This window comes from Camelus bactrianus, chromosome 20 (genome assembly GCF_048773025.1).
Source record: "Camelus bactrianus isolate YW-2024 breed Bactrian camel chromosome 20, ASM4877302v1, whole genome shotgun sequence".
Classification (NCBI taxonomy): Eukaryota; Metazoa; Chordata; class Mammalia; order Artiodactyla; family Camelidae; genus Camelus; species Camelus bactrianus.
In genome coordinates, this window is record NC_133558.1 from 8,729,664 (window position 1) to 8,751,372 (window position 21,709).

The window sequence follows — 21,709 nt, forward strand, 5'->3', positions numbered from 1 at the left end:
TGGCTTAAAATCTGTAGCAGTTTCTAAGCAGGGTGCATCTCCGTGACCCCACTTCTGCTTCTATCACCAGACTAGGAGCCGCCCTGCGCACCACCCAGGCGCTCCTCTCGGGAGCCCCTGGCAGACTCAGGCAGAAAGCAACAGAAACCAAGAACAGGAAAAGAGGAAAGGGAGACCGAGAAAACCAGACAGCAGTCAAGAGAACCACGGCTGCAGCAGACACGTGTACCTCAGGGCAACCTTGGTAAATCTCATCTTCACCCTGAGCCAAACCCTTCTCTCTCTACGTACGTATGTATGATTCAGAAGTCTGTGCAAGTTCAAAAAAATTAAAGATGATAAAACCCACTTCAGTCACTCGTGACCTGAAGTAGAAGAAGAAAAGAAAAAGTGGTAATTTCTAAGCCTTCTCAACCATGGTAAAGAAACGTGTTCTCTGTGTGTTACCCTCAGCCCCTCCAGCGCTGTTCTCTGGGTGCTTAGCGGCTGGTCCATTACTCCTTTCATCTCTATCTGGATCAAGATAAGTTTGACGAGTGGGAGGGAAGCCGCTCAGAATGTTAGGACAATCTCTGAAAGGAGCTGGCATTTGCTTAGAAGTCAGAGGTGCAAAATCAAAGCCATCCACATTTGTTAGATGAACAGTTACATCTTCACTTAATTCAATATATAATCAAGGAATATCTTTAATAGGCCATGTAATGGCACCTCCTGTGCTTCAAGCAAATTAGAATCAAAGACAGAATAAGCAATGGAGTGAAATCTTAAAATTTCAAAGGCACTATATAAAATCATACTCAATACTCCCAGATATCCCCTAAAACAATCAGTTCTCAAAGTATGGTCCAGGGACAGCTGGGTCCAAGACCCTTTCAGGGGCTCTTCAGAGGTCAAAACTATTTTCATCGTATTACTAACATATTACTCTTTTCTTACTCTCATTCTCTCACTACTATTCCGTGGGGTTTTCCAGAGGCCACATGATGTATGATACCACAACAGACTGAATGCAGAAGTAGGTATGAGAATCCAGATTATCTTCTGGGATTTTTAAAATATTTTATTTATTTATTATTGCATTACTTTCTTTTTTTTTTTTTTTGGCAGGAGGGGGAGGTAATTAGGTTTATTTATTTTTAAAGGAGGTACTAGGGATTGAACTCAGGACCTCCTTCCTGCACGCGTGCTCAGCGCTCTACCACTTGAGCTATACCCTCCCCCTTACCTTCTGTTAAACCTAGCATTAAAGATATTCACAAAAATGTAAAGCAATGCTACTCTTATTTTTGTTTATTTTAGGAATATAAAATATTTTTATGAAAATAAATATGTAATGATTTTTGTTATTTTAAAAATTAATAATTTTAGTATTCTTTCTAGTAGAGTAAAATCAATAAATGTAACTCATACAAACAAAAGCCCTTTGGGAATCTTCAATAGTTTTTAGTGTTTAGATACCAAAAAAGTTGCCAACCACTGCCCTAAAACCACCTCAGTACTTATCAAAGAAGTTCCCCAAATGAATGGCTTTCGATAGCTGAAACAGTAATAGAGTCTGAGAATTAAACTTCTTAGCACTCTTGATATCAGAAACGATTCTACAAAGACGCATAGCGATGAAAATTCCCAATCTGGAAGAATCAAGTTATGTGTGCCTTTATCTTGAGGTGTGTATAAGTGGCCCCTTAACCCATCCTAGACTAGACAGGCCCCCTCTGTCCAGAGGCGCTGGGCTGAGGCTGTGGTGCAGGTAGCTGTTTCATTTTTGCTGAATTTACGCCACATTTAGCGCTACTAGGTGTTGCTCACTGGCCCTCTCTCTGTCCAGGTCAGGAAGGGAGCACAGGAGTCCTGCCCTCTCCTTCTGTATCCAAGCATCGATCCTGGGCCACTATGTGTCCTGGGCCACTACGTGCATCTCCCCTTTGATTTTGTTTTGGACTTCCCTCAAAACACTCAGGAGAAAATCTTCCTAACGAATCATCTCTGAGCCTAACCTAATGCAGGACAAACAAAACAGAACAGCAACAAAAACAATGGCTAGGTTAGCGCTTCGCAGGCTTACAGCACTGGTGGGACTTCTGTGATTATGGAAAATGTCATCTCTACAACCAGCTGCAGTGCTGATTTAAGGGAGGGCAAAACTCAGTCTTCAGCTGAGACACAGAACTGTGGCTAACTCACTGAACTGTTTGTTTTATCTACCTCACTAACCAGCACAGGCAGCAATCCAGAAGAGACTAGAAAACGTATTTTACCTATTCTGTGAAAGATGACCCAACCTTCACTAATCACCATCAAAGTAAAGGCCACATATTATACATCCAATGTGCTGCAACTCTGAACAATGCTTACTAAAATAAAAAAATCTCAAATTTATAATCAGCAACACTCACATTTATCCTAGTAACTTTGCTAGTTTTACAGCTGAGAAGATAAAACTAAGAAAGCAAGCTGACCAAGGCACACAGATTGGGAAGTGGCAGAACTGGGGTTTAACCCACATTTTTCACTCGGAGTCCAGTGTGCTCTCTGGCGAAGCAGAGCTGCCCAACCCTGCCAGACGCTTCCACTCTCACCTGGGCAGGAAGCCAGGGAGGAGTTCACATCCAAGGTTCCCAACTAGAATTCCAGTGCTGCTCCGTGTTTTACAAAACTACGTTTTAGTTCCTCTGATGAATTTATACCTTTTCAAGAGAAAACAAATTTACCTTCAGCATCTTTTTGTTTGCTGTGTTCTTGCCGCATTCTCTCCTCAGCTGTTCACTCATTGCCTGTAGTTCTCTTCCAAAGTGAATCATTCTTTCTATGGCGGCTTGACTTCCTCCACACAACTGGCGTCTTAACTGACTTGAATCAACTTCTGTAAGCAAAATAAACAGGTATTTTACTACCGTACTGACTGGACAATGAAGAAATCAACATAAATTGCTCACAACATTTTGGACGTCTCATTTAGTAACTACTTCCTAATATTTTACCTATATGTTCAGATTTATTTGTAATTTAATATGGAACTTTGCAGCTAAAAGGTATACTTTGTTTAGGCCTCAAGAGTCTAAGATCCAGTATCTACCTTGCAGTTGAAAGTCAGGTGACACTCTTTCAGCGTTAGGATGTACAATGCGTCAGAGAAAATTTTATGAAAAGTTAAGCACAATTTTCTAAACCTAAAGCAACATTAAAAAAAAAAGTAACTGCTTCTCAGGCTACTTATAACTGACGCAGAACAGAGATAGAAGAGACTAAATGACTCTGGTAAGAACACAGAAGACACCATATTACACTAATCAAAAGGGTTAATTACACTACTTTTAGAAAAATACTACTTTCAGAAAAAAATTTTAGTGTATATCTTGATTGACAATAATCACTGATTAATAACATAACAGTATAAATCACTAATAACAACATATAAATCACTAATGATAATAGTTAACATTTTACTAAGCACTTACTTTGTGCTACTGGCTTTTCACAGATTAGCTATGAGGCAGTTATTATTACACCCATTTTACAGATGAAGAAACTGAGGAAGAGAGCTCTGAAGTAATTTGTCCAAGGTTACACAGCTAATAAGTGGCAGTTGCAGAATTCAAATCCAGGTAATCTGGCTCTAAACCTCCTGCTCTTAATCACTACGCTCAGATTACTCTTTCAATGTTGGTTGCTTACTGATGTCTAATAGAGCAGAACCACGCTGCCTTTGCAATCATACTCCTTGCTTGAAAGAGTGAATCATACACTGAAACACATAATCCTCCACAGCAAGGTGGCTGTGTGTAACAGCAGAGCAACTTTGCACTTATAAACCACTTTCTTTTCTAACAATTTGAGTAAGTATCTTTTAACCTCAAAATACCAAGAAATCTAATGTCCTAGAATTCTGACAAATAATTTACAAGCTTCAATAATTTTCACTCTCCAATTAATGGGGAAGTTTGCTGATGGTTTAACTTTATGGTACAATTTACCACACAAGTTGCCAGCAAAGCAGAATCGCACACACTGATTTCTCTTTCGGCCACGTAACTGGGTGGGGTGGGGGTGGGGGGTCCGTACTTGAGCACCTCCTATCTGCCAGACACTGAACTATGCAGAGTCACATAAATTAACATTAAACGACTTTAAGAAACTGGTTAGAATTTATAAAATCACCTCTACCCATCTGGCCTTTATGGGCTACACTGAAAGGGGGCTTCACACCGCCAAGCTAGCGCCGCTGCTTCACGACAGCACTACGGGTGCAGAAGCAGACGGTTCCGCAGAGAAGACTGCAGCAGATACGGAAAGGTTACTATCTCCAGCAACCCACTCTCACAGGGAAGTTGAAGGGAAGTAATACGTATTACTATCAAATCCAATGGCACATACATCTTTAAATTTGATTTATGTGCATCAGCTGTGAATCAGTACAAGTAAAAACATAACCTTGTAGTCATCATTTTTATTAAAAATGTAAGAAATATCACTGCAGACCCATTTCGGTGTCACAATCTTCCATTTCGTGGTCATGTTTAGAGCTACCATTTAGGAAACCATTGGATGAAGTTTCTCCAACTCCATTGGAGTAGTGATCTGTTTCCATGTCTACATCATTACTGAAAATGAAAAAACAAACCTAATTTTAGAAATAGCATACTTGCAGCTCAGTTTAAAATAAATTACTACTCAACTACATAGCCTACTTATCAACTGACTTCATAAGGCAACAGCAATCTGGAAAAAAGGTATTTAGTTAAAATTGTGAATATATTCAAAGTCAAACATGTAGCTGACTTTCAACAAATTTATACTCCTAGAGATAAGGGAGGAAAAAAGCTTATGTACTAAAATGCAGTGGTTTTGTGATTTTTTTATCAATAGGGAGAAATTGTATTTCAACACATACTTTCCACTGTTTTTCAAATTCAGATCTGCACTTCATTCTTTGTTAATCAACTCCTGCCCCAGAACTGCCCGTTCTCACCCCAGCATTCAATGCCACCATGTAAGGGAAAAAGCCTCCCTCTCAAAACAGACTTCTCCTGGAGCCCGCCCACTTCATTTCTTCCCCTGCCCTCATACTCAGCTCGCTTCTAGACTACTTTTTCTCTACTAGTCTTGACATTTTGGCATTTGTCCTCACTACTTAAAGATATACTCTCTCTCAAAGGTAGACAATAATCTGAAAAACCACGCAGTCTCATCCCCTCATACCTTTCCAGAACCCAGCACGATTCTTCTTGCACAGGCTTTCTTACAGCTCAAGACTCTAAAATATTGCTGAATCCTAATTTTTAAGGCGCTGTTTTGGAGATACTTAGGGCATTTCCAATTTTCACTCATCTCACACTGACTGAACCACTAACATGCTGAAGTTGTCAGTGTATGCCCTTCAAGTCCATCCACAACCCAAGCGAAAAGATATATCTAACTTTTAAGATTTCTCCTCTGAAGATCTAGGTAATGATTATACAGCCTAGAAGGAGACACTTAATGAAAATTTAGGAAATATTTAAATAAAAATGACCTTTTCTCATTAAAGAAGCAGTGTATATTCATTTGTAGAAAAAAAAATCATTGACTGCAGATAAGCAAAAAGCACTCTGTGCATAATGCCAGCGGAAGTAACCACTGGTTACCAGTGTGGGTGAGCGTGTGAGTTTAAGTGTGTGTACGTGGGTGCGTGGCGCACACAAGCTTCTAAGGGCAAAAAGACACAGATCTGGGAAGAAGGGGGCAATGACCGTAGGGCATCTTCATCAGTCAGAGAAGCCTGTTTGGTATCTTGATGAAATTTGAGAATTGATAAGGAAAACTTTTAAAGTGCTATCCTTAAGATCATAGCTTTCAGTGATCTTATTAATAAAATATGTTTTTGACAATTTAATATAATGTTTGAGAGGGATACTTTCATTCAACACACATTTAAGAGGCTTTGAGCCATGTTCCATGTTAGACGCTAAGGATGTAATGAAACAGCCCTGCCCTCCAGGAATGAAGAACCATAAAAAGCTAATAAAGTGAGTCTATGACAGAGAATCAGTACTACATCATCACGAGTGACACAACGTTTGGTAGGGATATAAATCAAGGAAAATATCCTGGAAGAGGTAACAACTGAACTTGACTTTTACAGCCTGAACAGAAGGTAGGATGGGAGGGAGGGAGAAGAGTGTTGTAGATCGGGGTATGATGGAAGCAGCACAAGTCTGGAATCAGGCATCCTGGGAAGGAGCCTCAGTTCTGCAACTTGCTAGTCACTGATTGTCAACCTTAAAAAAAAGTCATTTATTTACTTCTCTGGTACTCAGCTCTACATCTGTAAAATGGTTTTCACAGTTAATACAATCTTTGCCTACTTCACAATGTGGTTGTAAGGAAAGCCATTACCAACTATAAAATAACTATTACTGTTTAACAGCTTAAAGTAGTTTAAGAGCTCACTTTCTCCTCCTCTGTACTGAACACAAAGAGGGTGCTGTGTCATCACCCCTTCCGCTAAGCTTGCTTCCCTCAACTCAGGTGACAACTGGTTTCTTTAGCAACTTCCTGCCTGAGGACAGTATTCAAGAGAAAAACTCACGAAGTGACTGCAATCCTATCCTCAAACTATGGCAGGACCCTCTATCAGTGGTCCAGAACTAACACTGTCAAGTATGATGAAATATTAAAGGTTTAATCTTTTAAATTTCCTGCAAAGTTTTTACTATATATGATATTCTACTATATATATATTTTACTATATATGATATTCTAATTTTATGTTTTCTAGTATGTCGTTTCCCCTGACCTCAGCAAAAGACAGTACCTTTTCCTACTATTCTTCTCCTGCCATTTTTGGGGACTTCACTATCACTTGTATCACACAAACCATTACTTCAGTAAATTTTTGTCATTTGTGACAGATACCTTGGAAATTCTGATTAATCTCCAAATTTGAAATACAGATTTTTACACATATTCCTTTCTCCAGAATATTTCCATGAAGATGCATGGTATAAATGAGGTTCCTTCTCCTTCAGTGAGAGGATTTTGCACTGATGAACATTTCACCACAATGCAGTGTGACCAATTCATGTTCCAAGACCAAATTAACATCAAATAGATAAAATCTACCCACTGTTTCAGTGAAAAAGAAAATGATCATTCCACTAGTCCTGAACCGAACTGAGATCCAGATGTTGGATGATCTGGGCAGGCTGAATTCATAACAACTTGCTCTCACACGCCAGCATTCAATTCAAATGATCACATTTCATGAACCTTTAGGTTTCATGAATAGTAAGCCTGAGGATGTCATAGTATGCTGACAGAGACATCTCTTCTCTCAAAGCTCTTCAAGTGGAGACCATGCCTAGCGGAGTGTTTGACATCCAACAGGTCCTCAATACTATCCTCATGTTATATGCTTACTAAATGACTCAAACATCTGCTAGGCACAAGGTACTTAAAAACAGGCTCTCTTCAACAAAGATTTCTGCAAAGTTAGTTATTTGGATCTCAGGAAACACTACACATTTACACCAAAATAAGCCCACACAGAAAAAAAAAGTTGTAAACATATGTTAACCGCAGACGTGAAATATACTCTAGGGACTTAACCTGGAAAGGTAACAAATGGCAATGATGCGGCCATCTGCACGGGTCTGCTGGGGCAGGAAGACGACACTGCAGAGCCCGGGATGTGTCCCCGTCACCCCACTAGAGGGAAGAGGAAGGACAGGAGGAGGAGCCTGCGTGCACACCAGGGGAGTGGACAGCTCTGGGGGACGTACTCCCCACCCGTTCAGTCTCCGGGGTTTGGGAGCTCTCGGGTGCCCCCCACGGGCCATCCAACTCAATTTTTCTGAATTGTTAGAAATGATGATGCCTGTAATTAGGGCTGCTTACAGTAATGCAAAAGCTACAGAAATCCCTTACCTGGTGAAGTTATTGACTTGCTGTGATCTTGACACGTTTATACTGTTCAGTTCTGGTACATTCAAACTGGATGACTGGTGTTTACTATGGCAATATGACTGATGTGCTTTATTTGATATTACACCATTACTACAACTTTCAAAACCTGGGGAAAAAAGAAGAGATACTTCATAAAAATAGAAATAAACACAGGAAGGTTGTAACAAATGTACCATATGCTGATTAAGTATTTAAAATTTTTATAATATAGGAAAGTCAATGGACTACTTTAATAGAAAACAAATGGATAACTTCTTTGAAAGAACACAGGATACTTCATTGTGAGCTGTAATTAGCATCTCCTGTATTTATTGAAGGCTTAATTATGGGTCTCCTTTAATCCTCACAACCCCTCACCGTGAAGCCCAGAGTTACCATAGCCCCATTTTACACACGAATGCATCAAGGCTAAGGCTTTGTGCCTTTGAGCCTGAAATGCTGTTCGCTGTCAGAGGGGGTGTGGCTAAGGACACAAATGTGAGAGTCACACTCGTTATATAGGATGGTGATATAAATAAGCTGAGAGGCAGCACCATAGGGAAGTCTATGCTGGCTGAGAAAAAGCGAAGTATTACTCTGTGAAAGGGAAGGAAACAGCATTTGACTTCTGTTTCAGAGAATTAAATGTACAGAGGGAAGATAATACCTTGGGAAAAACAGACATAAAGAGACAAGCAAAGAAAAAAAGACTGAGAAGGGTCAGAAATAAACCTGTAGAAGTGATGTCATAAAAGCCAAAAGGAGAGAGTTTTAAATGAGAGAACATCAAAAGCCTTAGAGAATAAACTGGTGAGTCCAGAAAGGGGGAGGAGGGAATGAACAGGCAGCCCTGACTCCTGCCAGTGGCTCAGCTGGGAGAGAGAGAGCTCGCCGCTGGGCGCGGTGACGGGTGGCTTCAGACCCACAGCCATGTCACCGCCTTCACATTTGTACTTTTATTAAATCACACAATTACTGTCTCATTACCAAATATCTCTGATTTTATTTCCAGAGACAACTCGAATGTTGACCTTTGTTTATGGAGATCTGTCAATAACCTGTTCTTAGAAGAAACAGCTCATCTTTAAGTTACTTCCTGATACTGAAAACACAAATCTGACCTGACCTGCCCACAATTTTTCTTCCTGAACATCCTGAGATCCAGTATATACATGTGCAAAACAGCTAGCAGAAATATCTAGATCTTTTTCAAGTTTTTGATTTGATTCAAAACCATGAAGGGTAAACATTTATTAAAGATAATGTCACAAGCCCGAGTCTCACCAGAGAAGTGTGCAGTGCTTCCTTTGCCTGATGCTAAATTGTGGATGTTCATTCCGTGGCTGGGGCTCATGCTTGGACTACTAAAGGGTCGAGGACTAACAGGATAACTGTCTTGAGATTTTGGACTTCGGCCTCCCAAACATCGTACTTCACTATCTGTACCATTCACCATTTCTATAAACTGACGTACTCTAAAAGAGGAAAAGAAAAATTTACTTCGATAATCTTCAAACACCCGTTTATTTACTTAACAGCAACAGATTTCTAAAAAAACATATTTTAAGAACTTGTACAGTATGGCCTTTAGATAGTATGCTAGGAATACTAAATATGGTTTCATATCCTGTACTGCTTAGAATACATTTAAAATTTTCCAGAAAAATGAGAGTATAATGCAAAAGATGGTGTACCTCCTCTAATCAAGATTTAGTAAGAAAATGAAAATCTATCTGTAGCTGTAACAAACCAAAATGGACCTCATTTTTTTAGTTAAAATGATTTAATCAAAATAATATTCACACTTAAAAAATAATATTTACACTTGGAAGCAAATCAAATAGTACATAAGAATATAATGTACTTCTACGTACACACCTATCTGCAAACAAAGTAAAAGCCTAATGCCCCGCTTTCCTTCATCCCTAGTTTGCAACTTCGTCCCTAATCTGCAGCCTCTTAACCAAAACAGGCCATATTTAAACTTTTATTCTAAATCAAAACAATTCCAACATTTGACTTAGAGTTTCTGGTTCTCAAAGAGTTGAAATCTTATGCTTAATTACACCCGAAATTTTAAAATAACAAAGATTCATACAACCAATAAAAAGTGCCAATTAGGATGGCTATTATTTAAAAAACAACACAAAAGAAACAAAATAACAAGTGTTGGCAAGAATATGGAGGAACTGGAACTCCTGTACACTGTTGGTAGGAATGTAAAATAGTGCTGGGCTGTGGAATTGTGAGGACTAATTTCCAAAAAATTAAACAGAATTACCACATGGTCAGTAATTCCACTTCTGAGTGCAGACCCAGAAGAACTATTTGTATACCTGTGCCCACTGCAGCGTTATCCACAACCACCAAGAGTGGGAGCCACACAATGTCCACTGAAAGATGAATGAGTAAATACAATGTGCTATATACATATAACAGTATTATTCACCCTATAAAAGGAAGGAAATTCTGACACCTGCTACAACATGAAGGGACTCTGAGGACATTATGCTAAGTGAAATAAGGTAGTTACAAAGGACAAATATTCTATGATTCCATTTATATGAGGTACCTAGAGTAGTCAAATTCAAATTTATAGGAACAGAAAGTAACGCAGTAGTTGCCAGGAGCTGAGGGGGAGAGAGACACGGGGAGTTGGTGTTGAACGGGTACCAAGTTTCAGTTTGGGATAATGAGAAAAGTTCTGGAAATGAATGGCTGGTGGTGGCTAAAGAACAATGTGAATGTACTTAACAAAACTGTACATGTAAAAATGGCAAATTTTATGTTTATTTTTACTGTGATTTTTAAAAAATGCCACAGACTTACTATAAGGTAATTTACAGGAGGAAAAATAGATACCCACCTTCTAAATAACATTTTTAAACACAGGGACAGAGTGACAGAAGGGCAAACACAAAATGAAAAAGTGCCTTCTGTTTACAGTCCTCAACACAAAAGCGTATTGGATAATGTGTCACTTAAATGTGCTACACTATAAAATCATATCTAAATATTTGAAACAAGGTAAAACAAAAATTAAAACTATAAAAACATGAAAATAATTTTGGTTATATAATATACATATAATCAATATACCATTTATTAAACTCACTTTAATGTGAAAAGGAGATTGGGATTTCTTTCAAGTAAACTTGGGTATAACTGCTGTGTTGTTTCAATGGCTTCTCCCATTCTTCCTGCTAAAACCAATTTCTGAATTCCTATTTAGAAAAAGAAAGCAAAAGATCAATTTTTTAAGAGTAGAAATAGAAACTTAGTGGACCATCAAAAAAAAAAGTTAGTACAAAGTCTCTAATTATTGTGATTAATTTCCATTTCTTTCTTTAACTTAGTTTCCATTACAAGGAAAATTTTCAGACAAATTAAAAAATTAGAAAAACAAGTACTTTCATAAACTACAAAAAAAATCAAACTAACATACAAGTAATACAGGAAAAATAGCTGTTTAGCAATATTGATGCATTAAATATTATGATTTAAAAAGGATGGGTTTGTTACAGCATACGCTGTGGTGATGGTTTCATGGACAGACACTTATCTCCAAACTCATCAAGCTGTATATACCAAACATGTACAGCTTTTACTGTGTCAGTCACACCTCATGTGGTTTTTTTAAAAAAAGGCCATAGGAAACATTTAAGAAATAATATTCAAAATGTCTTATCAAATATTATAACCTTTTGAACCTGGTACTAAAAGAATGATAGCCTCTGAGTAAGACCTGAATTCAACAGACACCCAGTGAGCCTGCCCTGAGTGTCAGGTGATGAGGCTACAAGGGGACGCGATCATCTGTCTGCCAGGCTTACAGACAGACAAGCACACGATTAGCCACATACAGCACAATGTGGTCAGTGCGATTACAGCAGTGTGACCTGTAAACATTCTGTTTTCACCCATAATGTCTTGTTTTTATCTCTAAATTCTCATCAAGTCACACCCTCCCTGAAGGACTGAGCGCAGCAGTTTCAGGATGGCTAGCTGTGGAACAGTTACGCTGACATGCCCTTGTTAAAGCAGGCCCCACAGCTCTGGCCAAAAGCGCCAGGACCTAAGCAATAAGTACTTAAGATCAATACTGTCTTAGATTTAGATAGCAATCTTAATGCAAAGCTATTTAAATTTATCTCACACATTATCTCCACTAACATCAAACCATGGGACTACTTCACCAATTAAAAAAACACTTCTTATTAAATGTCTACTTTCTGAAAGCACGAAACATTTTTTAAGAAAAAAAAGGTAAACATTTCTTACAAAAATTTCTCCAAAATTATCTTTCTATATCCAGAATGTTAATACAATCCTGTGAATTTTTTTAAAGCTGATCTTCGAACATATTATAAAAATAAATCTCAGAGGCATCAATTTTAAATTAATATATTTAGAAAAAATTTAATTAAAAAAATAAAATTTCTAAAAATCAATGTAACCAAACCTATAATCTGCAAACAAGTATTAGCCATGCACCACAAGGTCCTTACTTTGTCTATTCTTAATGGAAGCTAATTCTTCTAGAACGGTCTGGTCTGTAGATCTGGCAAAGGCCTCTGCCGTAGCACAGTACCCGTGGTGGACTAAGTAAGATGAAACCATTCTTAAAATAAAAAGAAGAAACACACATCTTTTAGTCAAGAGAATACAACCTTCATACTATAATTTATATAAACAAGGTCTACTCTGGTGTTACAAAACCAACTTATTCCCTTGAAACAATTAAGGCTTTTATGACCTCAACTTAAAAAGTAAGTTCAAAAAATCATTTTGTTTTATTCATGTGGTTATTTCCAAAAAGATAACTGCAAATGCTATGTTGAGACTACTCTCCCTAAAAATAAATACTACAAGAGAATCAGGGACATGAAATGACGATGACTCTTAGCATTTCAGAATCCCCAGGCCCTCTCCTTCCCATCCCTATTCAATCATATTAACCATCATTTCTGTTTTACCTTTATCATATGATTTATCCCAGTAACGTGTTGGCATTTTGTAAAATAAAACAATAGATTAACTCTTTGTATTCAGGAGCTGAACCACTTTCTTTATCCACCAGTTATATAAGATGGAATCTCAAGATGTGAACACAAAAAATACTAAGGCGAACCGAGAGAGACTCTTCCAGAACAAAGTCTATGAGGGGGATAACACTCATCAATGAGGAGCAGCCTTCTTAGCCAAATCAGTCAGTATGGTTGTGCACAGGAGACGAATTACTCAAATATGATTTACGTGTAAGCGACACACTTCCAAAGAGCAACTTTATTTTTCAAAAAGCCACCAAGTGTATTTACAAGTATGGTGCTTACATCTAAGCACAAAATGTTGGAAAAACTGTTGACTAAACAGTATTAACTCATGTATTTGATACGTAAATACTCAACTCTAACCTGCCTCCACCTGGCACTAACTACTAAGGGCCCATTAGAGAACGACAGGAAGCAGTGGCTCAGGAAAAGGGGACTGAGAGGGGTGGGGGGAGATCTCTAAGAAACAGATTTTTCATTTTATTTCATCTAACTGTTCAAATTAATTTAAGAGGGTAGGGGAGAACCTTTTAAAATGGACTTCCCAGGAGGTCACAGTCAATGTCATTTTGTGAAGCATGGGGCAGGCGTGGGTGCCCTCACTGGACCCTGGCTGCAGGATTAAGATAAGTAAGGCCCCCTCTAGGACTCTGCGGCCACGACGCTCAGTGGTAATGGCTGGCAAAGCACCAAGGGGCGTGACCCTCAGAGCGCAGCCTATCTCAGCCCCACCTCCTGGCGACCATGGGATACTGAGTCGGCTCCAGTGTTCTTTCAGCGAGTGTCGAGCTCTGTCATACCAGACGCTAACAGCCCTAGGGAGGCAGCTTATTTTCAGAATCATCATCTCTTCCAAAAAATATGCAAAGGTTTATTAGATTGATAAATTTAAGATGGTTCAAAGCAATTATACAGACAGTTAAGATGAACTGTTTCAGACTGACGGTATCTTTAAGCTTTGCTATTTTCTTGGGTTAGATTACAATAGTGACAATGACTATTTAAACTCAATGGTATTTATTTAAAGTCTCTACTATTTTGAGTTTTAAGAGCTACCATTCAGTACTACTGACATCCAGGGGTTATCTCTAGCCTTCTAAGCAAAGGCGTAGTCTAAAAAGTTGACTGTCATAGGAGCTATATTTTCTTGCTGACTACCATAACGAAATTCTACTTTTTCATAAAAAGCTTCCTAATAAAACAAGGTGAAAATTTTCTATAAAGAATGCGTTGTGATAAAGGGTATTCGTTTTATGGTACTTTAACCGACACCCACTTTTGGCCTGCTGCTGCCCTCCTCTACCACTGTCTTTACTGGCTCCTAAGTATTTAACCTGCACCAAGGAATCCACACTCCATGTTCCCTTCACCTCCTCTTAAATGTCTAGTAATAGCATACACAACAAGTAAATGGAGTTTTAAAAATTCCTTAAGCTGGAGGCTTTTGGTCAAAGGGGTCCTAGTAAACAAAAATAACTGATATTACTCTTGCAGAGTAACCCATTCACTGGAAAAATTTAGCCAAATCCTGAAACATGAAATGTACCTATCAAGTCTCTCTCCCAGAATGTAAACTACACTATTATTTTGATGCTTATTCTTATTGAGCAATAATTCTTTTTCCTCATGAATATTTAAATTACTGCTGAACAACACAGCCAACTTCATGTCCAAAAACCATACTGCTGAATTATACAATCTAAATTACCTTTCTGAAATTACTTTTGCATTGGCACTATTAATAGTTGAACCATGCAACCTATGGAAATCATTAAATCATTAAATCCTATTTCTCAGGATAGCAAATGAATAAGCCTAACCTAAGAGATCTAGTGTCACTTTATTTCCTCCAGCAAAATACTAATAAGTCAGACTAAAATACAATTATGCATGTGTGTCAGCCAAACATTACTAATACACTAAAATTACTAGGATATACATTAATAGATTAAAAAGCTTCAATAAACAGTCTTTCATACCTAAAGGAGAAACGTTTTATAAAAACGGTACTTGTGAATATGCCAATTCACATTTCTTCACTCACTTTTGTATCATGGTCTGCCACTCTCCTTCGCGGTCTCCAATAGGAAACCGGTCTATCTGTGCCTGTATTTTGGTTCTCCACTCTCGCATGTAATCTTCTATATCAAACACGAAAGGATGTTGCCCAAAATTAGCATCAACAACTTCTCCTGGTGTCTGGAGCCCCACAGTAGGATATAAATTTGGCTGTAAGAGAACACATTTCACTGAACATCTATCCTTTTTATGTTAAAAACTCATTCAATTCTTTCAAATGCTATCTTCAAAATAACAGAACTACAAATTTACTTGATGAATATTTAAAAATCTCAGTCAAAAACTAGTAGAAGAAGACTAAAGCAAATGATCTAACACACATTATATGCTGGCTGAAAAATATCACTTCCTGTAATCTAATTATCAAGAAAAATATGTAGCTGCCTAAGCCACTTATTTATTCAGAGACCATATGGCATTATACTTCTAATAAATGAAGACATCATTCTTGCTCTTAAGAATATGTCATATAGTAATTACAGAGGTTCAAGTATAAACATATAATCCAGGTTTACCCTTTTATAGATGATCTATGTGATGCATTTCTAGAAACCGCATGTGAAAGCTAGTTACCACAGAAGTATATCCTAACAGGGCACGTACTATTTTAAGTTTACTAATTTCACACATCTGTACATCTGCTATGCCTTTATAAAGGGATGGTGATAAGGATTACAAGCAAAACAGTACCATTAGGGGTAGAGGTCCTTTATATAAAAATAAAGAACTCAAATCCACTTATTTCAAGAAAGGGAAAGGATGGAGTTAAACATTCAAATTCATAAGAAATGCATTTAACCCAAGATACACTCCAAGATTTCAAGGCTAAACAATCAAGTTTAGTAGCTTCAAGTATGTGTTCAAAAAAGACAGGAGTCCTTCTTTTGGCTCTATCACTAGCTGTTAATCTAAAGGGGGGAATAAGTTACTGAATGTCTACTAAATGACAGGGTTTAATCATTATAATTCTGTTAAGTCATTATTATTATTTGCATTACAAAGATACAGAAATTGAGGACTAGGGGTAAATTAACTTGCTCGTGGTCATTCTACAGTATGGCAGACTTGGAACACAGGTTTATCTGATACCAACTCTAAGTTCAATTTTTCTTTTTATTACTCCAAGTCCTACTTCATCTTTATTCTCTGTATTTATGCCTTGTTTGTTTTAATGGTTATCACAAGTATTCTCAGTACAAATTCAGGTAAAGATTAAGAGGATAATCTGTGTATAAATATAAGACGCTTAGATTTTACTGCAAAAAGCTAAGACAGTGTTTTTAAAATTAACTGACCGACCAAGCAACCAAATCAAAAACAAAAGGCATGTACTGTTCCAAAATATTGAGAAATATAGTCACACTGGATTAGGGAAATAAATGATACTGCAATGTACACAAATGTACTGATTTTTCATAATCAACAAAACTAGCAGGTTAACAGAATTTTAAGCTAAGACAAGTGAGACGCTTATTACAACCTTCTCAGTTCACCAGTGAGAAAACCAAGACCTCAAGAGCTTAAGGATTTATCCAAAAGCACACAGCTTGTTCATGGTTCCCTACTCCAAGCATAGGACTCTTTCCATTAAAGCCCATTACAAAATTATGACATACTTTAAAACAATAATATATAAAGCCAAACACTCTTATGTCAAGACAAATGGACTTCATAGAAAAAAATCTGTCACATATATAATAAAAGATCAATATTCCAAATACAAAAAATATTCTCACAATACTGGAGGACAAAGATTACTAGTTCAAAATTTTTAAACTGGCAATATATTGGCAATTTTAGGAAGAAATATAAAATGACAATAAAAATATGAAGAGACACAAACTCAATTTTTAAAAAAGCAAATTAAAATAAGATTTTTTTGCACGTAAGATTTAAAAGACTGAGACATACCCAGTGTGGATGAAGACTGAGAAAATAAGCCCCCTCAGCCACTGTATACAGAAATGTGAGCCAATATAAAGCTGACAAAGCAATTTCACTTGTAAGAATTTAATCTCACAGAAAAACAAACATGTGCAAAGATATATGTCCTGCAGCATTAGTTGTAACAGCAAATAAAAAACTAAAAAGGTCCAGTCATAGGTGACATTATATACCACATATCACTGAACCTCAGACTCCAGTAACTCCAGGACTTAACCAACATTATGTCTAAGAAAAAAACACTAGTCACTAAACTCTGACAGGCCACAGATTCTAAATTGCATCCTATTTCATGAACATTAAAATATGAAAAATATGTATCTTAGAATTGTGGTAGTACATCATACAGTAAGATATTATAAAAACAAGCAAAAAGAAGAGTAAAAGATTTGTATGCTGATATAATGGACACACTGGCTAATGTAAGTTCAAACAGGCCCGAAGGACAGACCCTCAAGCACAATCATTCTATCTAAAGAACCTGGGATTATAAGGAATTTCTCTTGTTTACATTACTGTATGTATAAACATTTCTTTTATTACTTGAATATATAACACTATCTGTGAAGTTCCTGTAATCAGAAAGTGGTAAAAAACTAAAAATGACAAAGTTAGCTTGGGCTCAATGAAAATACCTGTAACTTTTATACGACTTACTCAACCTTAAAACTGAAGAATCTGAAGGGAAGAGATTATTAAGGACATAGCTTGTAACTGGCTAAACTATAATTTTTAAAAAATACAACAGACTTTTTTACCTTGCTAGATTATAGATATCTAAAAACAGAATAAAATAACAATGCAATGGTTTTTAGTACAGTCACCGAGCTGTGCAGCCATCACCACTGTCTACTTTTACATTCTCATCACTCTAAGAAATAACCCCATACTTAGTAGCAGTCACTCCCTATGACCCACATCCCCTAACCCCTGACAACCACTAACCTACTTTTTGACTCTACTGATTTGCCTATTCTGGATACTTCAGATCAACAGAATTATGAAACGTGGTCTTTCGTGACTGGCTTCTTTCATTTAGTATAATGTTCTCAAGGTTCATCCATGCTACAGCATGTATCCAGACTGTGGATTTATGTAAAACAATGTTTTCTCAGAAACTGTTTCTAAATTAAAAAAAAAAAAATCACTCTTGCCTATGTAGAATTAGACATAAGTGAAAATAATTAAAGTCTCTATCAAGAGAATAGAAAAATATGTGGGTCTCATTTCTATTATCCCATGAAAGATGAAGTTACTAAAAATACTATTCAAAAGCCAGTATACACAGTAAAAGTCATATTCTCAATATCAGAGTTTTGTTCTCTTATATTTAAAAGATTTTTTCCTAATGAAAATGAAAGTAAATGTATCTATAAAAAGTAGATTTCAAATGAGACTAAGGAACTGGAAAGTGGCCTCATTTTAAACGTGAATAGCTTCCAGAACAAAAGGAATTTCTCTAATTCCAAACTGAATTAGTTTATAGATGGATGTTTCTCAAACTGGTGAGGTGAGCTGGGGAAGAAAGATTACTCTGAAAAGCATCTAAGGTTTTTCAGAGATGTAAAACACCCTACGTCCCATGATAGCTGAACTGTGTTTCTATAACTCTGTTCTCCACCAGGACTGAGTGCTATGACTCGCTAGTGAGAGATCTCAGGTACAAAACATAAATACTTGTTTGGTGGTACCTTTAAGAGAAAGACTAACTTTTTCCTTCCTTTTTAAGAAGAATGATATGTTGCATGTGGAAGTCCCAGAAGATCTCACAGTCATAAAAATAAAGAGCTCTCAGAACCACTACATTAAAAGAAAGCTTACAACCACCACCATAAATCACCACTTTACCCACTGCGACAGAGCTGAATATCATCCTTGGTTAATTACAGACGAGGCAAAAAACATAACTGGTGATTCTAAAGTGGGACAGAAAGCGATGCGAAGGCAACACAAAAGCAGTCACCGTGTCTACAACTAGCTGAGCCCTTTCCAAACGTCCACCACCATCAATGAGGAACAAACCCTCCTAACTCCGGCAAGCTGGTTTTACTTGCTTAGTGCCACAAAAAAAGGAGGAAGGAAAAACACCCGAACCAGATACTCTAACCAACTCCAAATGAAACGCAGGGTCTTAGCAAAACCTTTACAACAGTTCTGAGCCACATGAACCCACCTACCAGCATCTGCACCTACAGCCCCCCATCCCCACCACAGATGCTCTTCTCTGAAGCCCCACTTCCCACTTACTCGCTGTCACTTCCCTTGTCCGCTCAAGGACATGATCGCTGTTACTTTTCCTTTCTGTATACAACACTAACTGTTCTTCCTGCTGCTGAGTCCTCCTCATCAGCAAACACCCTGCTAAATCTACAAAACGTCTCCTACAACCACCACATCCCATTTCTTTACTTCCCACTGTGATCAGAATCCTCCAGCATTGTCCATACTCTATATTCCTACTCTTTCTTAAAACCTTTCCAATCAGGACTTCTCCATCACTCTGCTGAAACTCTCTTGGCAAGGTCACCAGTGACTGCCACTCTGCGAAATCCACTAGTCGAATCTCAGTCCTGGTCTTATGTGATGTATTGTAGTGGCACTGGACACAGCTGATTTCTCCTTCCTTCTGGATATATTTTCTTCACTTGGCTTTGAAGACACCCAACTCTTAGTCTTTCTCCTACCTCACCGACTGCTTGTTACTCCTCAATTTCACTCTGCTGGTTCCTTTTCTTCTCCCCACTACGGCACGCCCCAGGACTCAGCCCTTGCTCTATTTCTCAGCCTACACATGCTCCCTTGTTGATCTCATCCAGTCCCATGACTTTAAATTTAAACACTGAAATGCCAATGGCTCCCAAATTTTCATCTTCAGAACAGATTAGTCTTTTGAATTCCAGGCTTGTATAGCCTGGACTGCATGCCTGACAAGTCCATTTAACTTACCCAAAATTGAACCCTGATTCCCTCCTCAAAACCTCCTCCACCTAAAATACAGCCTTCTCCGTATCAGTAAATGGCATCTCCACTCTTTCCTCAGGCCAACAATCTTGAAGTCAAATCTTCTCTCTCACATTTTCACATGCAATCCATCAGAAAATTCTCTTGGCTCTCAGATTTTTAAAAAATCTTGTTTATTTATTTAGTATTTATCACTCATTTAACTCATCTGAAACTTGCTTTAGTATAAATATAGACAAAATCTTAAGATTATGTATTTTTTCTAAAAGATAAACATGTGTTCTCCATCACTGCTCATCAAATAATGCTTCTTGATGAGCAATTTTGATCTGTAGACCCCAAACTTTCTCTAGCTTAGCAAAGTTGTTTCGTTCTATTATAACTTTGATTTCTTCTGTTTTTTTCTAGCATTTGCTTCAGGGAGATTAATAATCTACAGATTGGGGGTCTATACTTGAGGCTGGAATCATCTACAGTCAGCGGCACCGCACGGCCGCCGGTAGGGCAGCTGTCATGATGCAGCAGCGGTCGCCGCCTGCACTGGTGGGAACCTGCTGAAGAACGAGTTCACCGAAACTCTGGGTCTTGATTTTTCTCCCTCAAACGGCTGGATAAGTGCAACCCCTAAGACACTTTAGTCAATAAGCCACTATTGACCCATTGAGAAAGGAATGTCAGAGTCCTGGTTGGGTCGGGAAACCTTTAGTTTAATACCTTCTGGTCGTATGAAGAAAGTGAGGGTGTAAAACCTGGCACCATGTGATCAGGAGCTTGAAAGCAAATGTCAGAGACATAATGGAGAACTCTAAAGAAATGTTCTTGAAGGCAGAGAAGACAGTATCACGCAGACAACCAGGGACTTAAATCTACGCAAGTGCCGTAAAAGGTTGGATTCTGAACGTGACGAAGTCTGGGGAGTACCTTAATTTATATTGCTTACTGCATCATTTTTAGGTGTGTAGGAAGTGATGCTGACTAAAAATACACATTTAAATACCTGAAGAGATCATTCAGTGAATGTAAAATATACATTCTAAATGACAAGAGAGCACTGTCTCACAAGTTTATTAGTTTGTTGGTTTCCCCTCCCACCTTAGGGCAGATACGACGCATATTACAACTGACAAGCGTCTTAGATTTGGTAACTAAGGCATCTGGAATCAAACCATGCCTTACACCCCTAGTTATGCCAAGTCACCATCATTTCTTGCCTGAATTTCTGCAACAGCCCCTCACAGGGCAGCATGCTTCCACCCCTACTCCCCCTACAGTTTATCTGAGCGAATGGCCCAGGCCTTACAATGGCCCCCAAGGTCTAGAGGATCTACTGGTCCTCCCCACCATCATCTCTGACTCATCCCACTGCCTCCTCCCATGTCTCCGTACCCACTTCCTGCTATTCTTCAAACACGCCAGATGAGCTCCCGCCTTAGTACCATTCCCTAATCATTCTCTCCGCCTGGAACATTCTCACTCTACATATCTATTAGTCAGCTCCCTCGCGTCCCCAGAAGTCTCTGCTCAAGTCTTACCTTGAGCAAAGGGAACAACTTGTACAACCCATGCTGTCTTCGGTATTCCCACGCTCTGTTTTTTCTCCTTCTTTAAAAAGTACTTAAAACCTTTTAAAATATTTTTAACGTTCAGTTTATTCTCTGACTTCCTCAGCCTGAATACTCCAAGAGGACAGAGACCTCTGAATCCCAGGCCCAGAACCCGCCACACAGTGGCACTCAGCACACACTCAATTC

The 21,709-nt window shown here is 38.1% G+C and overlaps 1 protein-coding gene across 1 annotated transcript in view; it reads right to left on the reverse strand.

Moving 5' to 3' along the window:
• Positions 1–21,709, reverse strand: part of RANBP9 (RAN binding protein 9) — a 73,805-nt gene that overhangs the window by 6,918 nt on the left and 45,178 nt on the right. Inside the window, 7 exon segments of the mRNA XM_074348119.1 lie at positions 2,712–2,863; positions 4,480–4,601; positions 7,906–8,050; positions 9,208–9,398; positions 11,039–11,147; positions 12,432–12,544; positions 15,019–15,203. Coding sequence (XP_074204220.1) covers positions 2,712–2,863; positions 4,480–4,601; positions 7,906–8,050; positions 9,208–9,398; positions 11,039–11,147; positions 12,432–12,544; positions 15,019–15,203 — 1,017 coding nt within the window.